The following is a 22,509-nucleotide window of genomic DNA, read 5'->3' on the forward strand; positions in this document are numbered from 1 at the left end:
CCTGCCAGAGCCTGGATTTCAGACTTCACTGGCCTCCAGGTCTAAGAGAGCAGACGGTTCTCTTTTAAAACACCCGGTTTGTGGCAACTTGTTACGGCAGCTTGAGGAAACTAACAGAGGGGCTTGTGGCCCCCGCACAGCCTGGCCGGTCCCCAGTACCCATTGCGTACGTGGGAATCGTTCCACACAAAGACGGAGGAGTAGGGCACGAGCTGGATGCCTTGGACTGATATAGCGGAGCGACGCGCCTCCTTCTTGGAAGTGGGCAAGCAGGCTTGGTCAGGAGCCCTCTCAGCTCTTGGAAGGCCCTTCCAGCAGAACCTCCTGGTTGCTGGAGGTTCCCGCTCAAATTTCCTTTCCCTCCTGAGCCTCAGCTCCAGCAATCACAACGATGAGTCAGTTATTAGTACTACCCGGATTGTCATTTCGACAACAGGCCTGCATTTATCTGTGGAGTCCAATGATGGCGCCGACAGGAGCATTATTTCTGCTGTCACCGTCGAGCGTCATCACCATCCACATCCAGGCCTGGAGGGGGCTCTCAAGGCAAGCAGGAATGCCTCCTGGATCCTGCTCCCACTAGAGCAGCTCCCCCTCCCCCAGCTTCCCTGTGTTAACCTTCAGCATGGGCCACCATGTGGGGCTTGTGTGATCCATGGCCCAGCATGGGCTTCCATGTTTTCCTGCTGCAAAAATGTCCCTCCCAGGGTGATTCCACAGCAGCCAGCCCTTGGAGACTTCTCCGTGAGCACCACCTGGCATTGCTTTTTCACCAACACCTCCGAGACTTGGCCAGACCCCCTCCCCCGCCCGAGTAGAGAAGCAGCCACTCTTTTTTGGCCACCATACCTGCTGAGGGCGTATCACATGCTAGTTCTGCGCTCACTGGTATAATCTGGGAGAGCTGTGCCAAAAGGAATCCCTGGTCTAGTTAAAATAATATGTTAGTTCGTGACTAGAATAAGGGATTATTGTTGGGTGAGAGGAAACTAGAATTTGAAATCAGAGGAAGCACATCCAAGGCTCAGCCCAACCCTTTCCATCTTTCCAGACATATGACAAGGAGTCTAGGAATATGGCCTTCGTGTTGCATTTAAAGGGGGAGAGGAGAGGAGTAATGACCCCTCCTAGATGGCTGAGAGGATTCAGTCATACCTATGGGTAAATCGGAAAGCATTTGGCAACTGCCTGGTGTGTTCTGAGTCCTGAGATCAGGGCCAGGTTAGCCCAGCCTACACATTTTTCCACTACAGGACCACTGTGGAGGCTGGCTTCCTTGCCATCTATTGAAGCTTCGAGTCCACAGAGACCTCCAGCCAGGCTCCTATCCCGTGTTGCCCCATCTCCCTTGTCATACATTGAATTTCAAAAGATGCTGGCTGGTTTTCTCTTATCTCTAAAAAAGAGCATTATGGTTTGAATCTCTCTTTCTGAAGGAACCAAATGCAGACATCAAAAGGACAAGAAAAAAGCTCATGCCATCCCCAAGGACTGAGTGCTCACAGATGCCTAGGCTTGATCTGACCCTTTCCTGACCTGCATGTTGGGAACAGCTGGGTGGAGCTGTACAGGGCCGAGACCTGCTCACCCTGGGAAGGGGTGGTGGGCATCAGGAGGAGAGGAGAGGGTTAAGAGGGAAAGGTTAATGAAATGGATCACTGGTTCCTTGTCTCTGCTCTGAGCAGGACACTCACGTGGCTGAACTGTGGGCTGGGCCCAACTTAGTAGCCCAAAAGCATGAATGTCCCCTCGGAACAGAGGTCTACTTGGCAACAAGAGGAGAGCTGGGAAGGATGATGACAATGTGTCCACTATTCTTCGCCTTCAGAGAGGACGCATATCCACAAGTGTGGGAGAGTCCAGTGCATTGTGAATATATACACTCAATACTTCCAGGTGTTTATACCATAGCTTGTTCTCTACCTGTTCAGCTGTAGCAATGTCATTAGAAACCCCTAAATGGCAGAGATGATGCCCATCCGAATCCTTTCATGCTGGACTCAGTGTGCCATGTGCCAGCAGACCCTTAGAGGACCTTGATGAGAATGGAAAGACTGAGTGGATCTCACAGTTTGGGGGACATAAAAACCTCCTGAGGAGTTGTTCATTTGAAATGCTGATTCCTAGACTCCTTTTCTGGACATCCTGACACAGCAGGTTTGGTTTGGGCTTAGGAATTTGTATTTTGGGTTTTTTTTTAACAAATTCAATTAATTAACGTATTATTAGTGTATTATTAGTTTCAGGGGTTATGAATCACTAAGTTCATAAGTTGCATATCACGCCCGGAGCTTATATCAAGTGCCCTCCTTAATGCCCATCACCCAGTTTACCCCATCCCCTACCCCTCCCCTCCGGCAACTCTCAGGTTGTTTCCTATGATTTAGAGTCTCTTAGGGTTTTCTCCCTCTCTGGTTTTGTCTTGTTTTATTTTTCCCAAGTTTCTTTCTCTTAGTAACCAGAACCATGTTGTATATATTGTTCTTTAATGTGCTTGTTGGAGATGTTCTCAGCCTAGCACACTCCTTTTATACATTATATATTCCACCAAATTAGTGTCAACTATTTGGGTTGCTTCATTCTGCTGTTATAATTATGCCTACTTCTGTGCACAAACTTGAACACAGGGGTGGGAATTTAAGGGGAAGTGTGTCATTTTGAGTCTTTGTTGATCTGAGGTGAAGGCATGTTGACTTGGCATTCAGCAAGTGGCTGGCTGTGCATGCTGACTTGGGAAGGAGGGTGGCTGGACTGTGGATTTGGGACCCACAGGCTGATGGCATCATGTGTGATGGGGATGTGGCTGGTTTTGCTCCTAGTCATGAATTCCTCTTTTGTTTTTCTGGGAAACTCTCTCTCTCTCCTTCTATTCTGAATGAATGCCTTGCTGGATAGAGTATTCTTGGCTACAGATTTGTTTTTTTTAGCACTTTGAATATATCATACCACTTTCTTCTGGCCTGCAAAATTTCTGCTGAAAAACCCACTGATAACCTCATGGGGTTTCCCTTGTGTGTAACTGCTTTCCTTTCTCTTGCTGCTTTTAAAATTCTCTTTATCACTACTTTTGACCATCTTATTTACTTTGTGTCTTAGTGCGGACCTTTTTGGGTTGGTTTTGTTGGGGGCTGTCTCTGCCTCCTTGATCTGGATTTCTCTTTCCTTTCAGATTCAGGAAGTTTTCAGCTGTTATTCCTTCAAATAAATCTTCTGCCTCCTTTTCTCTCTCTCCTCCTTCTGGGATCCCTATCATGCAACTCATGCTTGACAGTGTCGCTGAGTTCCCTGGGTCTGTTTTCATTTTGCGTTTTTGGTGTTTTTTTTTTTTTTCCCCTCTCATCTGCTCAGCTTGATTACTTTCCATTAGTCTGTCCTCCAGGTTGCTGATACGTTTTTCTACTTCCTCTTGTTTGCTATTTATTCCAGGTGGTCTAGTTTTAATTTCATTTAGTAAGTTCATTTTCTGTAATTGGTTCTTTTTTAGGTCTCCTGTCTCTTCATGGAGGGTCTTGTGGAGGTCCTGCCTTCCTTTCTCAATTCTAGCAAGTATCTTTATGAGCATTACTTTAAATTAACTGTCAGACATATTACTCATCTCCATTTTGTCTAGGTCTCTTGCTCTGATTTTGTTCCGGCCTTTCATTTGGGACATATTCCTCTGTCTCCTCATTTTGTCTATTGCTGTGTCTGTTTCTGTGTGTTGGGAAATTCAGCTGTGTATCCCACACTTGAAAGTAATGGCTTTGTGAAGAAGAGGTTGTATAGTACCCCACAGTGCAATGTCTCCTTTCATCAGAAAATGGTGTTTCAGGGATGTATCCTATGTGTGTCACTACAGGGGTGTCCTACTGTGGTGGCAGAGCTGTGTTTGCCTTCAGTCCAGCCTGCGATGGCTCTCTGCCTGCTGCAGGCAGCATCTGGTACCTGTGGTGTTGCGGCTGCCTTGGGCTTGAGCTGCCTTGAACCCGGTGTTTTCCAAAGATGAAGTAGCACCAAACTGCAGGACACTTTCCCTGTGTTGTCTCCTGAGACGCTTTTATTGTTGGGTGGGGCCTGCAGTCAGACTGGTGTGCGGTTATGTTCCCCTTTCCCTGGGGCAGGACTCACTTGGGAGGGGTGTTGGTCCTATCTGTTCTGTGCACACACTGCCGGGCCTGTGGCATTGCTTTGATGGGATCTTGCCAAGAACATATGGTTGGGGGTGGATCCACTTTGCTTCGGCCTCTTGTCTCCATCCAGCTGTGGAGAATCTGTGCTGCCAATCTTCGGGTCATTTGCTGGGTTACTATTCCGACGTGGGCTCTCTAGGTAGCCGTGCAAGGTGAGGCCAGGGCCCTCCTACTCTGCCATCTTCCCAGCAGCCCCTAGGAATTTGTATTTTTAACAAGCTCCCAGGTGTTTCTGATCTAAATGGTTGCCAGGCTACTCTTCGAGGAACACTGATCCAGATCAGCCCTTCTCAAACTTGAACGTGCACATGAATCACCTGAGCATCTTGTTTAAATGCAGGTTCTGACTCAGAGATCTGGGGCCCAAGATTTTGCATTTTTTGCATGCTCCCAAATGTTGCTGGTGCCACCTGTTCCCACCCACACTTTGAGTAGCAAGGATCTTCCTTTTGCAATTTCTGTGTGCCAGCTCTAGTGGGGCTTTACTCTAGATGGATTGTTCAAACATAAAGTGTCTACATTACCTAATATCTTAGATTATAGTCATGTACCTTTTGTTTTTAATTAAAATAACTGTTTATTTCTAATTGCCATTCAGATAGGTAATTTTTATACTGCAAGCACTTTAAAGAATAACTATCTAGGTACATCTGGTACTTTCTTGCTAATACTTAACACACAACATTTTCTATCACTAAACTTTAAATGCACATTTGCTCCAACAGCCAGATTCTGATTAGTGTTAATGCATGGCTAAGGGAATTCAAGCCAGCTTGGCAACAAAGACCCCTCTGAATGAATGCCTTTCATTGTTGGCAGCTTTATTTTTTTTTTTTTTAAAGCAAGAGTCTCTTCTAGGACTGTTTTCTTCAAATCAAAATGAAGAGTTTAATTCATCAGTTAACACTCCATAGCAACTAGAAGGCTTTTGCTGCCTCCTCCAACTATTATTTCTCAAGACACAGCCAGGCAAGCCTCCATTAGCTGCAGCCTGAGAAACAACTACAAGGAACTTGGTTTTCCCACTGGGATGATAGTAGGGTGAATAGGAAGGAAAGTCCGGCAAGCAGAGCTATATGGGGTCTGGACAGAGTGTGTGGCGATCTAGGCAGGCAAAGGGGTAAGGGGCCACCATAGCATGGCCTGTGTATCCTGACAAGGCATGGGGCAGGTAAGGAGATTCCAACAGTGACTTAAATTAGAAATTCTAAGCAGACAGTCAAGGGAGATGCACCCAGCTAGAGTCTGGCCAGGACTCCGGTTGGACAGAGCCCGGGGCTGGAAGGACTGGACTCTTCTAAGCTGAACGAGGCCATCTCCACCCTCGCAGGAGCTGTAATCAACAGGAGCCTGCCTGGTCCTTGTCTTCACACAAAACCCTGCCCTTGGCCAGCCAAGACCTCTCTGCTCTCTTTCTCTCACCAGGGCCTGTGACCTGTACCTAGTCATCTGCGTCTTTCCTTCCTCATCCAATGCAGGCAGAAGGCCAGGTTGCCTTAAAGCAGCTTCCTGCATACCTCATGTCCAATGAAGTGCTCAGCCCAAGCTTCCTCCTTGCTGGAGAAAACCACAGCCACCGTGACCAGACCTCAATGAATTCCTGTCGCCTCCCCTTCACCGGGCATTCCTGCAGCTTGATGGGCCTATCATTCAGCTCCTGTCAAATAGAGTAGAAGACCTAGAGCTCCCTGGGAGCTGAGGCGGTGGCCTGTGCTGCAGAAAGCAGCCATATACTGTGTGTGCACACATGTACACATGTATGCACGTGTGTGTGTGCACGCCCATGCAAAACCTATCGCTGGGTCACAGTTTATGGAGGTCGTCTTGTCTGACCTTGAGGTAGAGCCAATATCATGAACCCTGCTTTCTAGATGAGGAAACTGAATCCTAGAGAATGTAAACAACTTCCTTTATTAGACATTTTGTTAGGAACTAAGAGAATAAAATATAGTCCAGAACTCGGCAGACCTAAGTCTTCTGCACTCAAGGCTACACAGGTAATAATCATAATAATTCATTCTTTCAAAAATATTTATCGAGTTCCCATTGTACATCAGGCACTGAGTGTATATGGGAAAAGACAGACATGCTAATTAGTGTTTTTTGAGCTCTTGGCCCAGCACTGTATTAACAACTTGACAGGTATTCTCTTAATCCTCTGCACAACCCTGCGGCAGGCATGGCCAGGCTTCATGACTTGCCCAAGGACACCCACACCGCTAGACAGTGGCAGAGCAGGGATATGCCCTCAGGTGGTCTGACTTCTGGGTCATACTCCTCCCCACGGAGCTACACTGCCTCTCAGATGTTCTGTTCTAACCCAGGTCCGGTGCAGCTTCTGCAGCCCCTGTGTTACAGCCACAGAGCCCGCCCCTCACTCCCTAGAGAAGATGCTGCCCCCATCCTCACCCAGCCACTCCCAAGGGCCGAGGGGCAGGCAGCCCCCGTTCCAGGTCTATGACTCCGATTGCCTGCCCCCATCCTGAGCTCAGCTCCCTGAGACAGTGCTGCCTGTACTCCACCGCTGCCTGCGCCTTGCCCCCCACAGACTCCCTGACCCCTGTCCGGGCTGCCCTGCTGGGATGGCTCCACTCCAGGTGCAGAGTGTGTCTTTCCTGCCCCCTCAGCTAATCCTGTTCCCCCCACAAGTTGTCTTGATTTCACCCCTGAGGTGGCTCACCCTGCAGGCCCCTTTTATCACAGAAAATGGCCATGGATTAGCTCCTCAGTTGTTATTTTGGCTTCTTCCTGCTTCCTCAAGCTATGACTTCCACACCCTCCTCTCAGCGACGAACCTCACTTCTTCTTCACCTAGGAGTGGACCAAGGTCTCTGGGCACCAGCTGTCCAGTCATTCTCTTCCACCTCACCCTGTCTTCTTACCCACCCTGCCTTCCTCTCCTCTTCTCTTAATTACAGGTGATCTGAGCTTAGATTGCTTGTACTTCAGACTCTGTCCTCCCCAGCCCCTACACGTCTTGCCAGGTCCCTCCAAATCCATTGCCCTCCTGGGTCTTTTTGCCCTACCCACAGACCTGCCCAGGCCCCATAGTGTGGTGAAACTGTCACTTCCCTCTGTGTCCCCTGGCCAGGATTCTAGGCCCTCCTGAGCCCTTCTGGTCATTCATGCTGCCCATTCATGCTCTGCTGCCCCCAACCTAGCTCCTCTCTCCTCTCTAAGGAAACAGCTTCCTTGAAGGTCTTGAGTGCCTTCCAAGTTACCAAATCCATTTGCTTGTTCCAGTCCTTGGTCTTACTTTAAAAAAAAAAAAAATATATATATATATATATGTTATTTATTTATTTGTGAGAGAGAGAGAGACAGAGAGCATGAGAGGGGAGAGGTCAGAGGGAGAAGACTCCCCTCCCAGCAAGAAGCCCAACGTGGGACTCCAGGATCATGACGTGAGCTGAAGGCAGTTGCTTAGCCAACTGAGCCACCCAGGCTCCCCAGGCCTTTTGGACTTCTTGAGAGCATTTAGCACTCTTGGCCATGCCTCTCTCTTTAACCCTTTCTTTCTTGATTTCTGTGCCTTCTTGATTCTGCTCTGTCTTAGGAGTCAGTTGCTTGCAAGGAACAAAAATCTAGTCAAAGTAGTTCAGGGGTTTTTGGAATAATTCAGGGGACTTCCCATTCTTTTGCACTGTCATTTCAGTCTCTCCTCTGGCCTGTCTTCATGTGCTCAACCACCAGACAATGCTCTTCAGAACGGTGCTATTGTAATGGCACATCCTGCCAGAATCCTCCAACAGCTCCCCCATTTTCCACCAGATAAAATCCTAAGTCTTAGTTTATGCGCCACATCTTCTGCGATCTTAGCTGCCATGTACTTTCCAGTTCGCCTTCTACTCTTTTCCCTGATTGTCCAGCACACATCTGTGTCATCGAGTTAGTCTACCCTCTATTCTCTAAGCATATGTTTCTCCTTCATAGCTCACACTATTACTTTTATAAATGCCCGATTCATATATCTTCTATAAAAATCCTGTCCAATGTGCCTTGTTAGCACAGTAGGTAGCACGTCAGTCTCATAAAAATCCTGTACTTCCTTCAGGTTCTGGATCAAATGTACCTCTCTATCAAGGCTTTACCCCAGGAGAAAGCTTGGGATTGGGGCTGCTCCTTCTTTGCCATATTGGACTGGAGGCTCTCTGAGCTGCAAATTATATCGTGGGCCATGCAGAGTGCCCATCCTGGAAACAGAATCCCAGAAGGGTGGAATATAGTCATTGGAGAATGACTGGCTTATCTTTTTCACTCTTGCTTCCCCAGGCTACTGGCCTTGCTATTCTGCCTCTAAATTGGCCCACCTCTGTAACCAAAAGAGAGACAGAGACAAAGGCTAACATCTTTTTATCTAAAACCTTCTAGGTAGTTATAGCATGAGGAAAGAAAGTTTAACTAGACATCTAAAGTATTTGGGGACCAAGCAGTTAAGTCATTTGCCTGAACCCGTGGAAAGTTGATCACAGACTTGGGCCAGAGCTCACCTCGTGCCCCCCCACCCCCCACCCCAGGCTCCTCACTGCCAACCCTGTGCGCCCTCTCGCCTCCTTGCAGCTAGCAATGGAGGAGCGGGCAGGAGGCCAAGAACTGGACCCATTTCCAGAACATAGTGAGTCAGACAGTCACTCCACTTTTTGTGTTTACCTCTTTCTGGGGCTTCTGTAGGGGAGTGGAGAGACCTTGAGATAGATCTAGAGGTCACAGGGATTCGACGGTGCCAGAGAATCATTGCCTTCCATCAGTAGGCCCTGGCAAGTCTGTCTCTGGAATGTACAGACCCAGATGAGTGACTGTCTGTCTGGAGACACATCCCTCATCCTTCCTGGCACTCCTCTCCCTGAAAATATGTAGCTCCTGAGACGCTGCTCTCGCTAGCTCTGGTGCTAGCTGAAGGCTGTCGACCACAGGCTCCCAGCTCCTGAGGATGGGCACGTGATTCAACCTGAACTAATCAGAGCCCTGTCCTGGGACCTCTCCCATCGGAACTGAAGGAAGAAAGCTTCTGCCATCTGTGCGTAAGCTGAGGGGCCAGGCTGAGAATGTTGCCACAGGTCAAGCCTTGTGGAGGAGGACGGTGTGAGAGAAGGAAGCCAATAGAGGAAAAGGAGAGGAGAAATGAAGTCTAGACAGACTTCCGGTCAGAACCCTTGTTCTGATCACCCTGAGGCCTGGCTGCACCCTTTCGGTTCTGGCAGTTTGACATCTGAGCATTAAACTCCTCAGTTAGTTCAGGTGGAGTGTTTGCCACTTGTAACCATAGAATCCTGATTAACACAGCCTCCATCTGTCACCTGGATCCCTCCTTTAATTATTTATAGGATTCCTGCCTCCCTGTCTTCCTCTTTTCTGAGATAAACATGCAGTGAGGAATAGAGTCATGGTCATCACGAGCATCACCATCAATATCATCACCATCATCATCATCAACAACAACAACGGCTGAGCACCTGCCTCTTCCTGGCATTGTCCTAGGTACCATGGGGGAAAGAGCTGCACACCATAGTCCTCTGCCTTCTGGGTGCTTCCATGCTCATCAAAATATAAGAAATTCCAAGGGCATATAAAGCACATGCTGAGCACAGATCTTTTTTAGAACAAGGTGTAAATCAATCAGTCGGCGTGGAGTTTTTACAGAACACAGACACTCATCACAACAGATTATCCTGACCTTTTGGTGCCAAACATCCCTTTCCTGAAAAACCATCCCCCACTTAGGACAAAAGGTTTTTGTCCTCTATCTTAGAGTTACCTTCTTCTTCTTTGCACTTATTTATGGGGTCTTCTCCGACCTGGATAGCTCCAAATTCAGGATCAAATTAATTTGTTTGTTTTCTGGGATGCCCTTTCCAGATGTACCCAACTTGCTCCTTATAAAATCCTCAATCCCAGAGTTCTTATCATGCCTAGAACCCTCCCACTACCAAAGTCTCCATTCCTTTCCGCTAATATCTGGCCTCTGGATATATCCTCTTCCAGGATACAATCTGTGCATCTCCTGTTTAAATAATTTCCCATATGCTTTCTGGTCCGTGGCTTTCAAACAATTAAATAGGTAAAAAGGGGAAAAGAGCATTACATATTTTCAAAGAAATGGTCTGTATTCGAGGTCATACATTCAAAATGGGAAATGGTCAGATTTGGCTAGAAATTAAAGAATGAGAAGGAGAGGTAGAACAGCAGGGGTGTCCAGAATCCTTTTCTTTCTTAGTACCCTTCCACCCTCAACCGTTGCATAGATCACTCGCTATTCTGAGATCCAAGTATCAGCCCAAGGAAGGCCTGGGGAGACCTGCCTACTGTCAACTGAAATGGCTGACCTAGAGAATCCCACTGATTTACAATACTGTTTCCTACTTGCCAGGGTTAAGTTACTCTTCCCCACTTAGGTCTGAAATGATAGGTCATCATTATCTGCTTCCTCTTCCAAAAATTTAGAAGCTAAAAAACAATTTCTTATTTCTCACCATTCTGTGGGTCAGGAATTAGGGCAGGGCTCCACTGAGTCATTCTTCTGCCCCACAGGACATCACCTGCTGTCACTCATTTGGCTGCATTCAGCTGTAGGCTGGGCTGGGCTGGGCTGGGCTGGACAACCCACGATGTCCCCATGCACGTGTCTGGTGCCTAGGTGATCTTCCACATGGTCTCTCCATGGGGCTAGACTGGGCTTTCTCAGAGCATGGTTTTCTCAAGGTAGTCACATTTCTTACCTAGTGAGCAGCTTTCCCCGGAGACAGGAGGAGCTGGCAGGCCTTGTAAAGGCTAGGCCCTGAACTGTCTCAACATCACTTCCACCTGTCATATTCTACTGTTGAGGCAAGTCACAAAGCCAGCCCAGATTCAAGGGGAAGAGAAAGGGATTCCGCTTCTTGATGGGTGAAGTAATATGTGCTTACAAAGAAGAAAGAAAATGGTGGCAGCCATCTTTGGAGGCCATCTACCACACCCCACTTAACCCCTTCACTCACTTAAAGGGCACATGCATTTGCTCATTTCTTAGCCTTAGGTAAACCCCCATACATGGGACCCTGTTCTCATCCTGGGCAACTCTTCTCAATCTCTTTTATTCCCCCCGGCACATTATTTTGCCTCACAGTCCCTATCCTAAGACCTGACATCTTCCTTACATTCTACCTATACTCACCCTCAAGTACTGGTTTCAGAAAACTGTATATTCCCAAGTGCGGACCCCAAATTAATTTTTACTAAAATTTAATCTAATTTTGTTCTAATAATGATTACTTAGAACATGTAACATACCCACCATAGGAGGCTGATGATCCTTTATTAAAGATTTATTTATTTACTTTAGATAGTATGTGAGAGCATGGGGGGTGAGGGGCAGAGGGAGAGAGAATCCCAAGCAGACTCCATGCTGAGCACAGAGCCTGTCACAGGGCTCAATCTCACAACCCTCAGGTCACAATCCTGGGATCACAACCTGAGCCAAAACCAAATCAGACAGTTAACCAACTGCCCCCCAGGTGTCCTGAGGCTGACAATCATTTCAGTCCTTAGAAATCTTTTTCTGCAAAGAGCCAGATGGTAAATATTATCAACTTTGGAGCCATACAGTCTGTTGTGTAGGAAAAGCAGCCGTAGATAATACATAAATGAATAAATATGTCTGTGTCTCAATAAAACTTTATTTACAAAAATAGGTAGCAGGCCATATTTGGCCCAAAGTCCATAGGTCTGCTGATCCCTGCTTTAGCTTAAGTGACAAGTACATCTTTCAGTTTATTTTTTCTAATGATTAGCTGTTTGACTTTCAGAAAGTCACTTTTCTCTGAAAGTCACTTTTTTTATCTCTAAAATAAGGATACTGTGAAAAAAAAAAAAACAAGAATAAAATAGTCCTTTATGCCCATAGTTGTGAAAATGCCATACATCTTGAAAACTCTTTTAAAAAGGAAATGCCCAAGATGGCCACAGGGTGGGTTGTTTCTCTGTGATGATATCCCAGAGTCCTATGAGTACTTCTCTGACTTTGTGTCCTTCCAAGAGTCTCTCTGTTTGTCTTGGTATGTGTGTGTATCCCCTTTCCACATGCGTCTATCTGGCCATTCTCTTTACCTACGTTTATGTGTGTGGCTTTCTCTCTGTGCTCGGGGTCCACTGTTCCTCCGTTTTCATTGGTGTGCATTCCTTAGTGTCTCTATCTTGTTTCTTTGTGTCTGGATACATCTGTCTCTTCTTCCTATCCTGCCTCTCTCCCTTGACTATAATGTTGAATAGCCATCTATTTTTCATTCTTTCCCTTTTTGACTGGGAAAAAAAAAAGTTTCCTAGCCTTAATTTTTAAAATAGATATAGCATATTTTATATATTCAAATCTTTAAATTTTCCATTTACCTATGATGAGTTACTTAGCATAATATCTAATATTCAGTAGGTACCCAATAATTATTATGTCCTTTGATCTGGCTTCCCTTTGTGTTACTGCCTAAGTGACCTTTCTTTCCCGCATGGGTCAATGATTCTCAGCAGGAAAAAAGGTAGATCCTCTGTATCTATCTATGACACTTTATTGTTCTCTCTGATCCTCACCCAGGGCGCCAGCCCTCGGCCTCCTCTTTGTCATGACGGTGTCTGTGCCTGTCTTTCGGGAACTAATGAAGGTGCAGGATCAAAGTTAATTTTTTGCTCGGCCGTTCCATGATGACCCTGTGCCTTCCACAGGCTCCTTCTCTTTTGTTCACCCTGCAAGTATTTAGTGAGCGCTTGCTATGTACTCAGTCCTGGGGAGACAGGCGTGAACAATGCAGACAGTAGTCTGTGCCCTCATGGAACTTATGATCTGCTGGGAGAAGGGAGCAGAAAATAGGTACCTGAACAAGAGAAGGACAGTGGAGGCAGTGATTGGGATACCGACCAGGGGACGATCTCTCTCCATCAAAAGAAATGAAATCTTGCCATTTGTGACAACATGGATGGAACTAGAGCGTATCATGCTTAGCGAAATAAGTCAAGCGGAGAAAGACAACTATCATATGATCTCTCTGATATGAGGAAGTGGTGATGCAACATGGGGGCTTAAGTGGGTACGAGAAGAATAAATGAAAGAAGATGGGATTGGGAGGGAGACAAACCATAAGTGACTCTTAATCTCACAAAACAAACTGAGGGTTGCTGGGGGGAGGGGGTCTGAGATACTTTCAAGACAGGACCTAGAGTGGAAGTAGGAGCCAACCTGGGACAAAGCAGGAGGGAGCTGGAGGGAGAGCGTCCTCATCAGACAGAGCAGCCCTGCAAGAGGGCACGGGGTGGGGCTGCACCTGCTGGAATGCTGGGAGCTGGGAGGACACCAGTGTGGTTGGAGGAGGTCGGCGAGCTGACAGCACACTGAGCCAGGCTCCCAGGTCGGGGGCAGTACGGGCTCATTCCAACCTGAGGGGAAGCCTCCCATGGGTTTTGGGCAGGAGAGGGGCTGATCTGGTTTATGTGTTTAAAAGATGACTCTGGCTATAGTGTGGGGGGCTTAGATTTCAGGAGCTGGTGAGGAAGCCGGCAGGAGACTCTCCAAAGATGGTGACAGCAGGGAAGGAAAGAAGAGAAGGCCTTTGTGATATTTTAGGAGGTAGAAATGGCAGGATTGGCAGATGAATGAGATGTGAAGACAAGGAGGTGGGGGAACCAAGGCCGGTGCTGGGTTTCAGACTTCGGTACTCAGGTGTCCATTGCCAGGAGGAGGGGGGCTGAGCCATTCTCATCCCATTTTGGGCATGAGAATTGGGGATGGACATTCCATCAGAGATGAGTGTAGAGTGTGCAAGGGGAGACATCAAGCAGGCAGGCAGATATAGGAGTCTATATTCGGACTGGGGACTTGGGTTGGGGATAGAAATTTGGGAGTTGTCAGTCATGGGAATGAATTATCCCCTGGTGCAAGGGGACAGAGAGAAGGAGAAGGGGACCAGGAAAAGGACTGGAGACTCCACCATGAAGAGGGCAGAGCAAGGAGGAAGAAACTACCCAAAGGAAAAGGAGAGGGAATCAGAGAGAAGGGCCCCAGAGGGCAGGATGCATCCTCAAAGCCAAGAGGACAGAGTGTTTTAACAGGGACCCGTGCAGTGGGAGCCCAGATTGTGAGCCAGTGTGCCAGAAACTGCTGGAGGCTGGGGGGAAGGGGGGCAGAAAACCTGTCCCTGGTTTTCTGAAAACCTGAAAGCCCCCTATGGCAGTAACAAAGGTAGCTTTGCTGGAGTTGGTGGGAATGTGGATCGGCGTAGGGTGAATGGGCGGTGAGAGAGTGGAGACAGCCTGGGAAGACAAGTCTTCTAGAAGACTTTATGAAGGGCTTTAAATAAAGAAACATACCCATAGAGGATGAGAGATCAAGGGTGGGATCTTTGGGATAAGAAATACTAGAGTGTGTTTGGAAACTCTCAGAATGATCACTGGAGAGTGAGAGATTGGGCCTCAGCTGTTGTGTTACCTTTCACAATGATGAGAAGTTATCATTGTGTAACTCTTCACAGTTTACCAAGTGTCATCACACCCACTGTCTCAGCCTCATGGCCAGGCTATGAGGTATGTGGCAGCCCTGAGTTAGAGGCGAGGCACTCCGTGACAAGCTCAAGGTCACAGCCGGGAAGGGGCGGGGCCAGACCCCTGTGCCCACACTGTGCTCTGGGCCCCTCCCCGTCCACAGCAGTCCTGTCCCAGGGGACTGGCACCGGACTGGGATGACGCTCACACAGCTGGTTTCTGGAAGAAACCAACAATCTCTGGCAGGTGTCAGAGAGAGGAAACGTGACCTTTCACATCCCTCACGTCCAGCCCCCCAGGCTTATCCAACCCCCCCAGACTTATCAGCATGGGGGCTATCACACAGAGGGACTGTGATAGAGTTAGTGACTGTGGCTAACCTCTGGACCACAGTTTCCTTTTCTAGAAAATGCCTCATCTACCCTCTTTCTGTGGGGCTCAGGTGAGCCAAAGCATCTGATAGTGCTTTCAAGAAGCACAGCCCTCTGGGACCGTGGTGTCTTGTGAGGAACAGCAGGGATGGCAGCAACCAGAAGATCCAGAGGCCAGAAGGACTAGTGTGTGGCACCCAAGGTGGTTTCTGCCCCTGGGGGCTGGAGCAAGCTGCTGATGGTGCTGGAACCCAAGTGTTCTGTCTCCCCTGCCCAGACACGTCCACGGTTCGTGCTGTGCCCTCGACTCGCAGCCCTCAGCTATGCTGTTCGTCAAGGCATCCAAGGTGCGACCTTCCATTGCCGGGTGCTGACTCAGCTCCCGATGAGCTCTGTTTCCACCCCCCACACACACTGTGGGTGCCAGAAGGCGCCCGGCCAGTTGCTCAGCATTCCCCAAAATTCACGGGCTCTGCATCTCGGTGACGAAGGAGAGGGCCAAGTTGGATCCATTTCAGGAAAGCAAGAAGTGATTTCTCTCAAAGACCTTGGAGAGGTCTTTCCACCCACCCCATCCCCACCCCCAAAGCATTCTCAGCCAGGACAGCCAGAGGCCGGCAGCTGAACGTCACTCAGGATGTACACGCTTAGGTTAAAACAAAGGAAGAAGGCCAGGACTAATGGATGGACATTGGCTGGGTTCCTTAGGAGAGTCTGGCAAGCCAGTGTTCCCTAGAGGTCAGAGGAGGCCTTCAGACATTCATGGCCATACTGCTGGAGGTTGACCTTGGGTACAGCGCTTTCTCTAGGTCAAAAGGCAATGGGAAGAAACCAACTGTGTAATACCTAAGCCCTATGACTCAGACATGGACTTTGAGGCTTCATTCATTCAGTCATTCACCAAGTATTTATTGAGCCCCTAGTGTGTGCCAGGAACTGTTCTAGGCCCCGGGGAACAAAACAGACAAAAAGTTCTGCACTCGTGGAGCTGATACTCCAGTGGGATCAGACAGAGAAGCGAGAGTTAAACACGAAGACAGAGAATTGTCAGCTGCTTGTAAAAGCTTTGCAGGGAGAGAGCAGGGGTGAGGGATAAGGAGCACGGGGAGGGGGTGGTGTTTGCAGGTTTCAGGAGTGTGTCCAGGCAGGCCTTGCTGAGAAGCAACAATGGCGCCGGGACCTGAACTTGGTGACAGAGGGAGACAGCCAAGTGGGTATCTGGAGGAAATGCATTCTGGGCAGAGGAAACAGCAAGTGCAAAGTCCCTGAGGCAAGGACGTGCCTGGGCTTCAGTGCCGCAAGGAGGCTGTGCGGCTGTGGGAGAATGAGACAGAAGAGATGAGGACAGTTGCGCGCATTTTAATCTTTCATATTGCATTCCTTCGAGAAGGAGATCCAGCAGGTCCACGTACAGACTTTAGATGTGTTCGCAATCTCCCATCTGAGATGCTCACTTGACACCCTTGTTTAAATGCTGGGACTCTGTCGGGAGAGTCATCTCAAACCTCAGCAAGAAGGCCTCTGCGCCTCCACGGCTCATTTGCCCAGAAAGAGCCTGGGTCCCAGTGCTAGCACCTGACCCCTAATTTGGGGAAGTGCATTCACTCTCTCCGCCTCATTTTACCCCAACACTGCTTTTCAGTTACCTCATCTGCAAAACGGTTTAACAATACAGCCTCCCCTGCCTACCCTTCTTGCTTATTAGATTTAAATTAGCGAGATTATAAATAAGAAAGTGTTCTGACATTGAAATGCGCAAGGGAGAGGTAGGGGGTGGTCCTTTCCTTCTCGAAGCCTGTGGCAAAGCTGCCCGTCTCCCCGCGCCACCCTGCTTTCATATTGTGTCCCACGTGGGCCCAGCTGACTCTTGCTTTGAGTGAGTCTGTAGCTGATTCAGGGACACTCACCAAACACCCAGCGACCCCTGAGCCGAGGCTGTCGGGGGTCCCCCCAGAATGCCCCAAGGCTGAATTGCCCCACACTTGACCTGTCTGGGAGGATTCCAAGCCCCACTGTGGGATGGGAGGCACCAGGCGAGCCCAGCTGCTCCTCCTCAACACCCCCTCCTTGCTCCTCCTCCAGGTACAACGGCCCCAACCTGGTTCTGAAGTATGACCGGACCCAGAAGCGACTGGTGAACATTGCAGTGGATGAGCGCAGCTCCCCCTACTATGCCCTGCGGGACCGGCAGGGGAACGCTATTGGGGTCACAGCCTGTGACATTGATGGGGATGGCCGTGAGGAGATCTACTTCCTCAACACCAATAATGCCTTCTCAGGTAAGGAGCTGGGGCCTCGGGCCCCTTCCTGCTTCCCACACCAGCTGGGGGAGGAGAGGGGAGAGCCATCCTCAGGTTATTCTATCACAGGCTCCCCCAGGCATAGGTAGGACCCCGCTGCCTCCCGGAGCTCTCTGTGTCCCAGTAGAGACCCCCGAGAGGATCCCTGGCCTCCCTCAGACTTCCTGTCATCTTCATCTCCCAATCTGAGCAGCCCCCCAGCTCCAGTCTTCCTAACCCCTTCCCCCCACCCCCCCACTGCTCCTGCCATGGCTCTGCCACTCAGCCCTTCTCACTGGACAGCCCTTCTCCCAGCCCCTGGAATCGCCCTCCATGCTGCTTCTAGGGGACCTTCCAAAATGCTTTGAAAGGGCCCCCCACCACTTTTAGCTGAGCTCATTTATTCACTCCACAAATTCCTGCTGAGCACCTACTCCCTTCCAGACTAGAGACACTAGCTGCTGGGGAAACAACTTGGAAGCAGACAGACCTTGAGGTCCTAGAGCCTTTCCCGGCCTAGGGTGTCTCAGCCGACTTACCTGGGGGGTCTGGTGTGAATGCGCATTCGGACACAGCAGGTCCTGGTGCTGCCCAAGATCCTGCAGTGCTCACACGCCCTCATGCTGGAATGCTGTTGATGGTCAAGGGACCACCCAGGGATGGCTGAGGGACACTGATGCCAGAAGGCTGAGTGACAGTAAGGGTAACGGTAGTGGCTAACTTAAGTATGCCAGGCCTGGATCTGAGCCCTTCACACGAATCGTCCCACTGGAGCCTCAGAGCAGTGCACTTAGGCAGGTCCTGGCATCCTGCTTTCCGGCTGAGGAGACTGAGGCACAGAGTTCACGTGACTGGCACAAGGCCACACTACTTATAAGTCCCAGGGGTCCAACTCCAGATCCACCCTTTAATTAAGATACTCCATGGCCAGAGCGCCTGGGTGGCTCAGTCAGTTAAGCGTCTGCCTTTGGCTCAGGTTGTGACCCCAGGGTTCTGGGATCGAGTCCCGCATTGGGCTCCCTGCTCAGTGGGGAGTCTGCTTGTCCCTTCACCCCTCCCCCCTGCTCGTGCTTTCTCTCTCTCTCATAAAAATAATACTTAAAAAAAAAAAAGGATACTCCACGGCCTTACTCAATCCTATGTTCTCAGGCCCTAGAGGAGAGCCTGACTCATAGAGGGTGCTCAATGTTGCACATGTTGGGGGCTGTGTTCTTGGGTTAAAAATCCAGGTCATTCCCAGCCCCTGTCCACATTCTCGAGTCTGAGCTCAGTGCCGTAGAACGAAGTCCACTCCCATGGAGCCAGAACATCTGCAAGGAAGTCTCAGGCCACGGTGTCCTCCTAAACCATGCAGAGCCTCATCTCCCTGAGGGGCCAGGTGGGACACGCATTGGCCTCTTCCAGATGGCGACAACCTCTTGGGTTGGTCTAGACAACACCCTGCAGTTCAGACCTGTGTATTTCCCAACCTGGACCCTTCTGATCTCCCAGAGGCAGAGGACTGCCTGGCTCTGGGGATCGCCTTCCCTGCCGCTTTCCCAACACACACCCACACGCACACACACTTTCCCTGAGCCCATAATGTTACACACACACACACACACACACACACACACACACACACACACGCTTTCCCTGGGCCCATAATGTTGCCCCTATTGGTTTTTGAGGCCAGGTCAGGATCTACACCCGAGACTGCCCCTAATGTCGAGCCCCGCCAGTGGCATGAATGGCAGGGGAAGAGGTTGGGGCCTGTGCCAGGGGCAGGGGCAGGGGCAGGCGGAGCTGGCTGGCTGACAGCCAGCCCTGTGCAGCCAAGAAACAATGAGCCACAGCCCCGAGTGGTGTTTTATGGGTTTTCATCTCATCTTGCCACCAAGTGAGGCCTGAGAGATAGTAATTATCCCTACACAAATATCAGGGCATGATTACCCAGCTGGATTTACTGCCCTCTCTCCAACTAAGCCAAGATTGGATTAGGACACAATTAATTGATGGGCTGATCAACCCTTTAAGTTGATCAAGGTCAGGAGGGGAGCAGCAGCAGGGGACAGCCGTGGAAGAGGTGAGTCTCCAGGAAGAGGCAGTAGGGCAGGGAAGCAGAAATAGGGAGAACTGTGGAAGAGGGGGTGGTGTTGAACATGGGCTTGGCCGGCAGGATGCCAGAGGAAGGGGACAGACTGTCCTCCCCACTCACCAGGCACCGAGCACCTGGGAGGAGAGGGTTCAGTGGCTCTGAGGCTGGAGACCTCCCACGCTTTTGGAGCGTTCCATTGCGAAGCCCAGAGCAGGGGTGCTCAGCCTGAGCTGCACATTGGAATCTCCTGGGGAGCTCTTAGCACTCCTAGTTCCCAAGGTGCACCCCAGTCCAGTCCAATCCAAACCTCTGGGGTGAAACCCAGCTATCAGACTATAACGCTTTCTAAGTGATTCCCAGGTGCTGTCAAAGTTGAACGGCAACCCACTCCCCCCACCAGTCATGTCAGCTCCCGGGTCAGCCTAGCCTCACCAAAGTTCCACTCAGTCATGAACCTATTCATTCACTGCACAAATATTGACTGAGCACCTACTGTGTGCCAGGCACTGAGGCTGCCCCCTGAATGAAACTGACAAAACCCCTGCCCTCCTGAAATTTACAGTGTCCCCAGTGCTGCCTTATAGATCTCTAGGTACCTGATTCTCACCATCTTGAAGCTCCTTGAAGGCACAATCTCTGTACTGGTGCCCCAGAGCCAGGTAGACCTTGAAGGTCCTAAGAGCACGATCTAAACTTGATAAGTAAATCCAGGAAGAACAGACAAGCCGTAATCCATCAGGCATGAGAGAAGTTTTGCCAACAAAGGGAGGACGAGGGGAGGCAGACAGCATGGACCACCCCCCCCCACCAGAAGGTCCTGGGTGTTGGGGCACAAATGTTCATCTGGGAGAGGCTGGAGCAGGGCCCCCAGTGCTGGGGGTGACAGTGCCCAGAAGCCTCTGTTCCAGACGTGCACCTCCCAGTGACCTTCTATGGGTTGGAGGGATGTCTGTGGGTTTGAGTTAATTTTGCAGTTGAGTGATTCAATTGATTCATCGACAGTGGGCAGGGTGTGGAGCTGGGACATTTGTGCCATCTCAGCACTTCTTGGGGTCCAGCTGGCACAACGCTCAGCCGCTGCCACCCTGCCCACTGTGGGCAATCTGAGATCCCCTCCAGGAGCCCTGCCAGCCCATGCCTGCTCCTGGCATGTGCCTGGGGGCTCCTTCGGCCTGTGCTGGGGCATTGGAGGGACCTGCGGAAGAATGGCCCTGGCCTCTCCCTCAGCCAGCCTTTGGGATGTTGGAAAAGGGTTGAGACCCTACATCCTGGCAGTAGGAGTTAGTCTGTATGACCCTGAGATCTGCACCTTATTCACTGGGTGACCTTCTCTCAGCCTCAACCCTATCATCTATAGAATATGAAAAATCATATCAACTTCATAAACTCAACTCCCTCCAGCAGCTCCGTAGACTATGCCCAGAGTCTCTGCCATGGCCTGCCGGACCCCTCCGTGATGTGAGCCCTAATGCCTTTCTGATTCGGTGCCTACACCCTTCCTCTTGCTCACTATATTCCCACCGGAGGCTTTCATGCTTGCTGTTCCCTCTGTCTGAAATGCCTTTCCCACCACTGTTCTCAGGACTCACTCCTTCCCTTCATTCAGGCTCATCCTCAGATGGGGTCTCACCTGAACACCTGAAAAACATAGCCGAATATCTCTTGATGGCCTTAATTTGCTCTATTTCCCTTCAAAGCACACGGCCCTACCTGAAAGTAGACTATATATTTGCTTGTGGTTCCTCTCTTCTGCTCTGCTAAGTCAGCCTCACAGGGATAAAAACTTAGTCTTGTTTGTCACTGTATCTCCAAGACCACGTAATGTCACTTAATAAACATTTAATACAGACATTTGAATGAATAACTGAGACACTGAACGAAAAGCACTTAACATAGTATCTAGGACTTAATAAGCACTCTCCAAATAGTAGCTGTTATAATCCGGCAATGTGACGAAAGCCAGATGTGCCCTGGACGGCAGTGTCAGGCCTCCCTCCTGACCCATGGGAGAGAGACTCGAGGAGCAGAAACAAAAAAAAGACTATCCCGTAAAAAAGATACCACTCAGAAAAGGATACCAGGAGGGCCTGGGTCAAGGACTAAGAATTAAAAAACAAGAAGGAGGGAGGGACCAGAGGAAGATCAACCACGATCCCAAGAAGGCCTGGCCAACGAAACCAGCTTATGTCTTAACTGACATGGAAACTGACCAGCCAGTGTGGTTCAGGCAACACCTGACTTGGTGAAAACCAGGTGGGAGAGCACATAGGATGCAGGGGGACAAGAGGCTCGTTCCAACACCTCTCTCAACATCCAAGAATGCAGGACCTTCCGCAGCTCCCTCTCAGAGCCCATTCCTCTAGGGGTCCGGCGCTGCTCACCACAGCCAGTGAGCTTTGTGGCCCAAGCTCTCCAGCAACTCGAGACCCTGGGGTCATGGTCAGCAGGAACTGCGAGCCCCACCCCTTACATGACGTTCACTCCCTCCGTTCAACAGACAGTCACTGATAATCTGCTGCCTTCCATCCCCATACAGCTCTCTCCTTTTCTCCACTTACAGTAGCACACTCCGCTCGTACTGCTGCTCCTTGCTTGTTTCCTCCGACAGTTTCGGATATGATGTTACAGCCCCACGCAGACCGCTTGCTCTTTCTTGGGATGCTGTATCGTACTCCACTGGGTTGATTTGCCAGTCACCGCACTGGTCATCTATTGATGAACACTGAGATGACTTATCAAGTGAATAAGCTTGTCTGGCATGCCATCGTCCACCATCTCAGGCGTGTCTGTAAGGGGCGTCGGGAGGAGGGAATTGCTGGGTCAGAGGACAGTCCTGTGACACTCGCATCGGCCCTGCTGCAAGCGAGCATCTCCTAACATTCTCATTGACACAGTGTGCCATCATTTTTTTAAATATTTGCCAATCTGATAGGAAAAAATTGGTATCGAAGTATAGTTTTAACTTTCATTTTTCTCAAAACGAGTGAGGCTGAGCACATTTTTATATATTCGAATCTCTTGTCTGCTCATTGCCTTTGCCCGGGTTTTCTATTGATTATTGGCCCTTTTCTTATTGATTTATAACACCTCTTTATAAATTAGGGAAATGAGCCCTC

At 49.6% G+C, this 22,509-nt stretch overlaps 1 protein-coding gene across 1 annotated transcript in view; it reads left to right on the forward strand.

Moving 5' to 3' along the window:
* Positions 1–15,360: 15,360 nt before the first annotated feature.
* Positions 15,361–22,509, forward strand: part of LOC101690236 (cartilage acidic protein 1) — a 53,468-nt gene continuing 46,319 nt past the window's right edge. Inside the window, exons 1-2 of the mRNA XM_045069005.1 lie at positions 15,361–15,404; positions 17,120–17,316. Of these exons, the coding sequence (XP_044924940.1) occupies positions 15,361–15,404; positions 17,120–17,316 (241 nt within the window). The remainder of the gene's footprint in view (positions 15,405–17,119; positions 17,317–22,509) is intronic.

This window comes from Mustela putorius, unplaced genomic scaffold (assembly GCF_011764305.1).
Source record: "Mustela putorius furo isolate JIRA1106 unplaced genomic scaffold, ASM1176430v1.1 tig00003909_pilon_pilon_pilon, whole genome shotgun sequence".
Classification (NCBI taxonomy): Eukaryota; Metazoa; Chordata; class Mammalia; order Carnivora; family Mustelidae; genus Mustela; species Mustela putorius.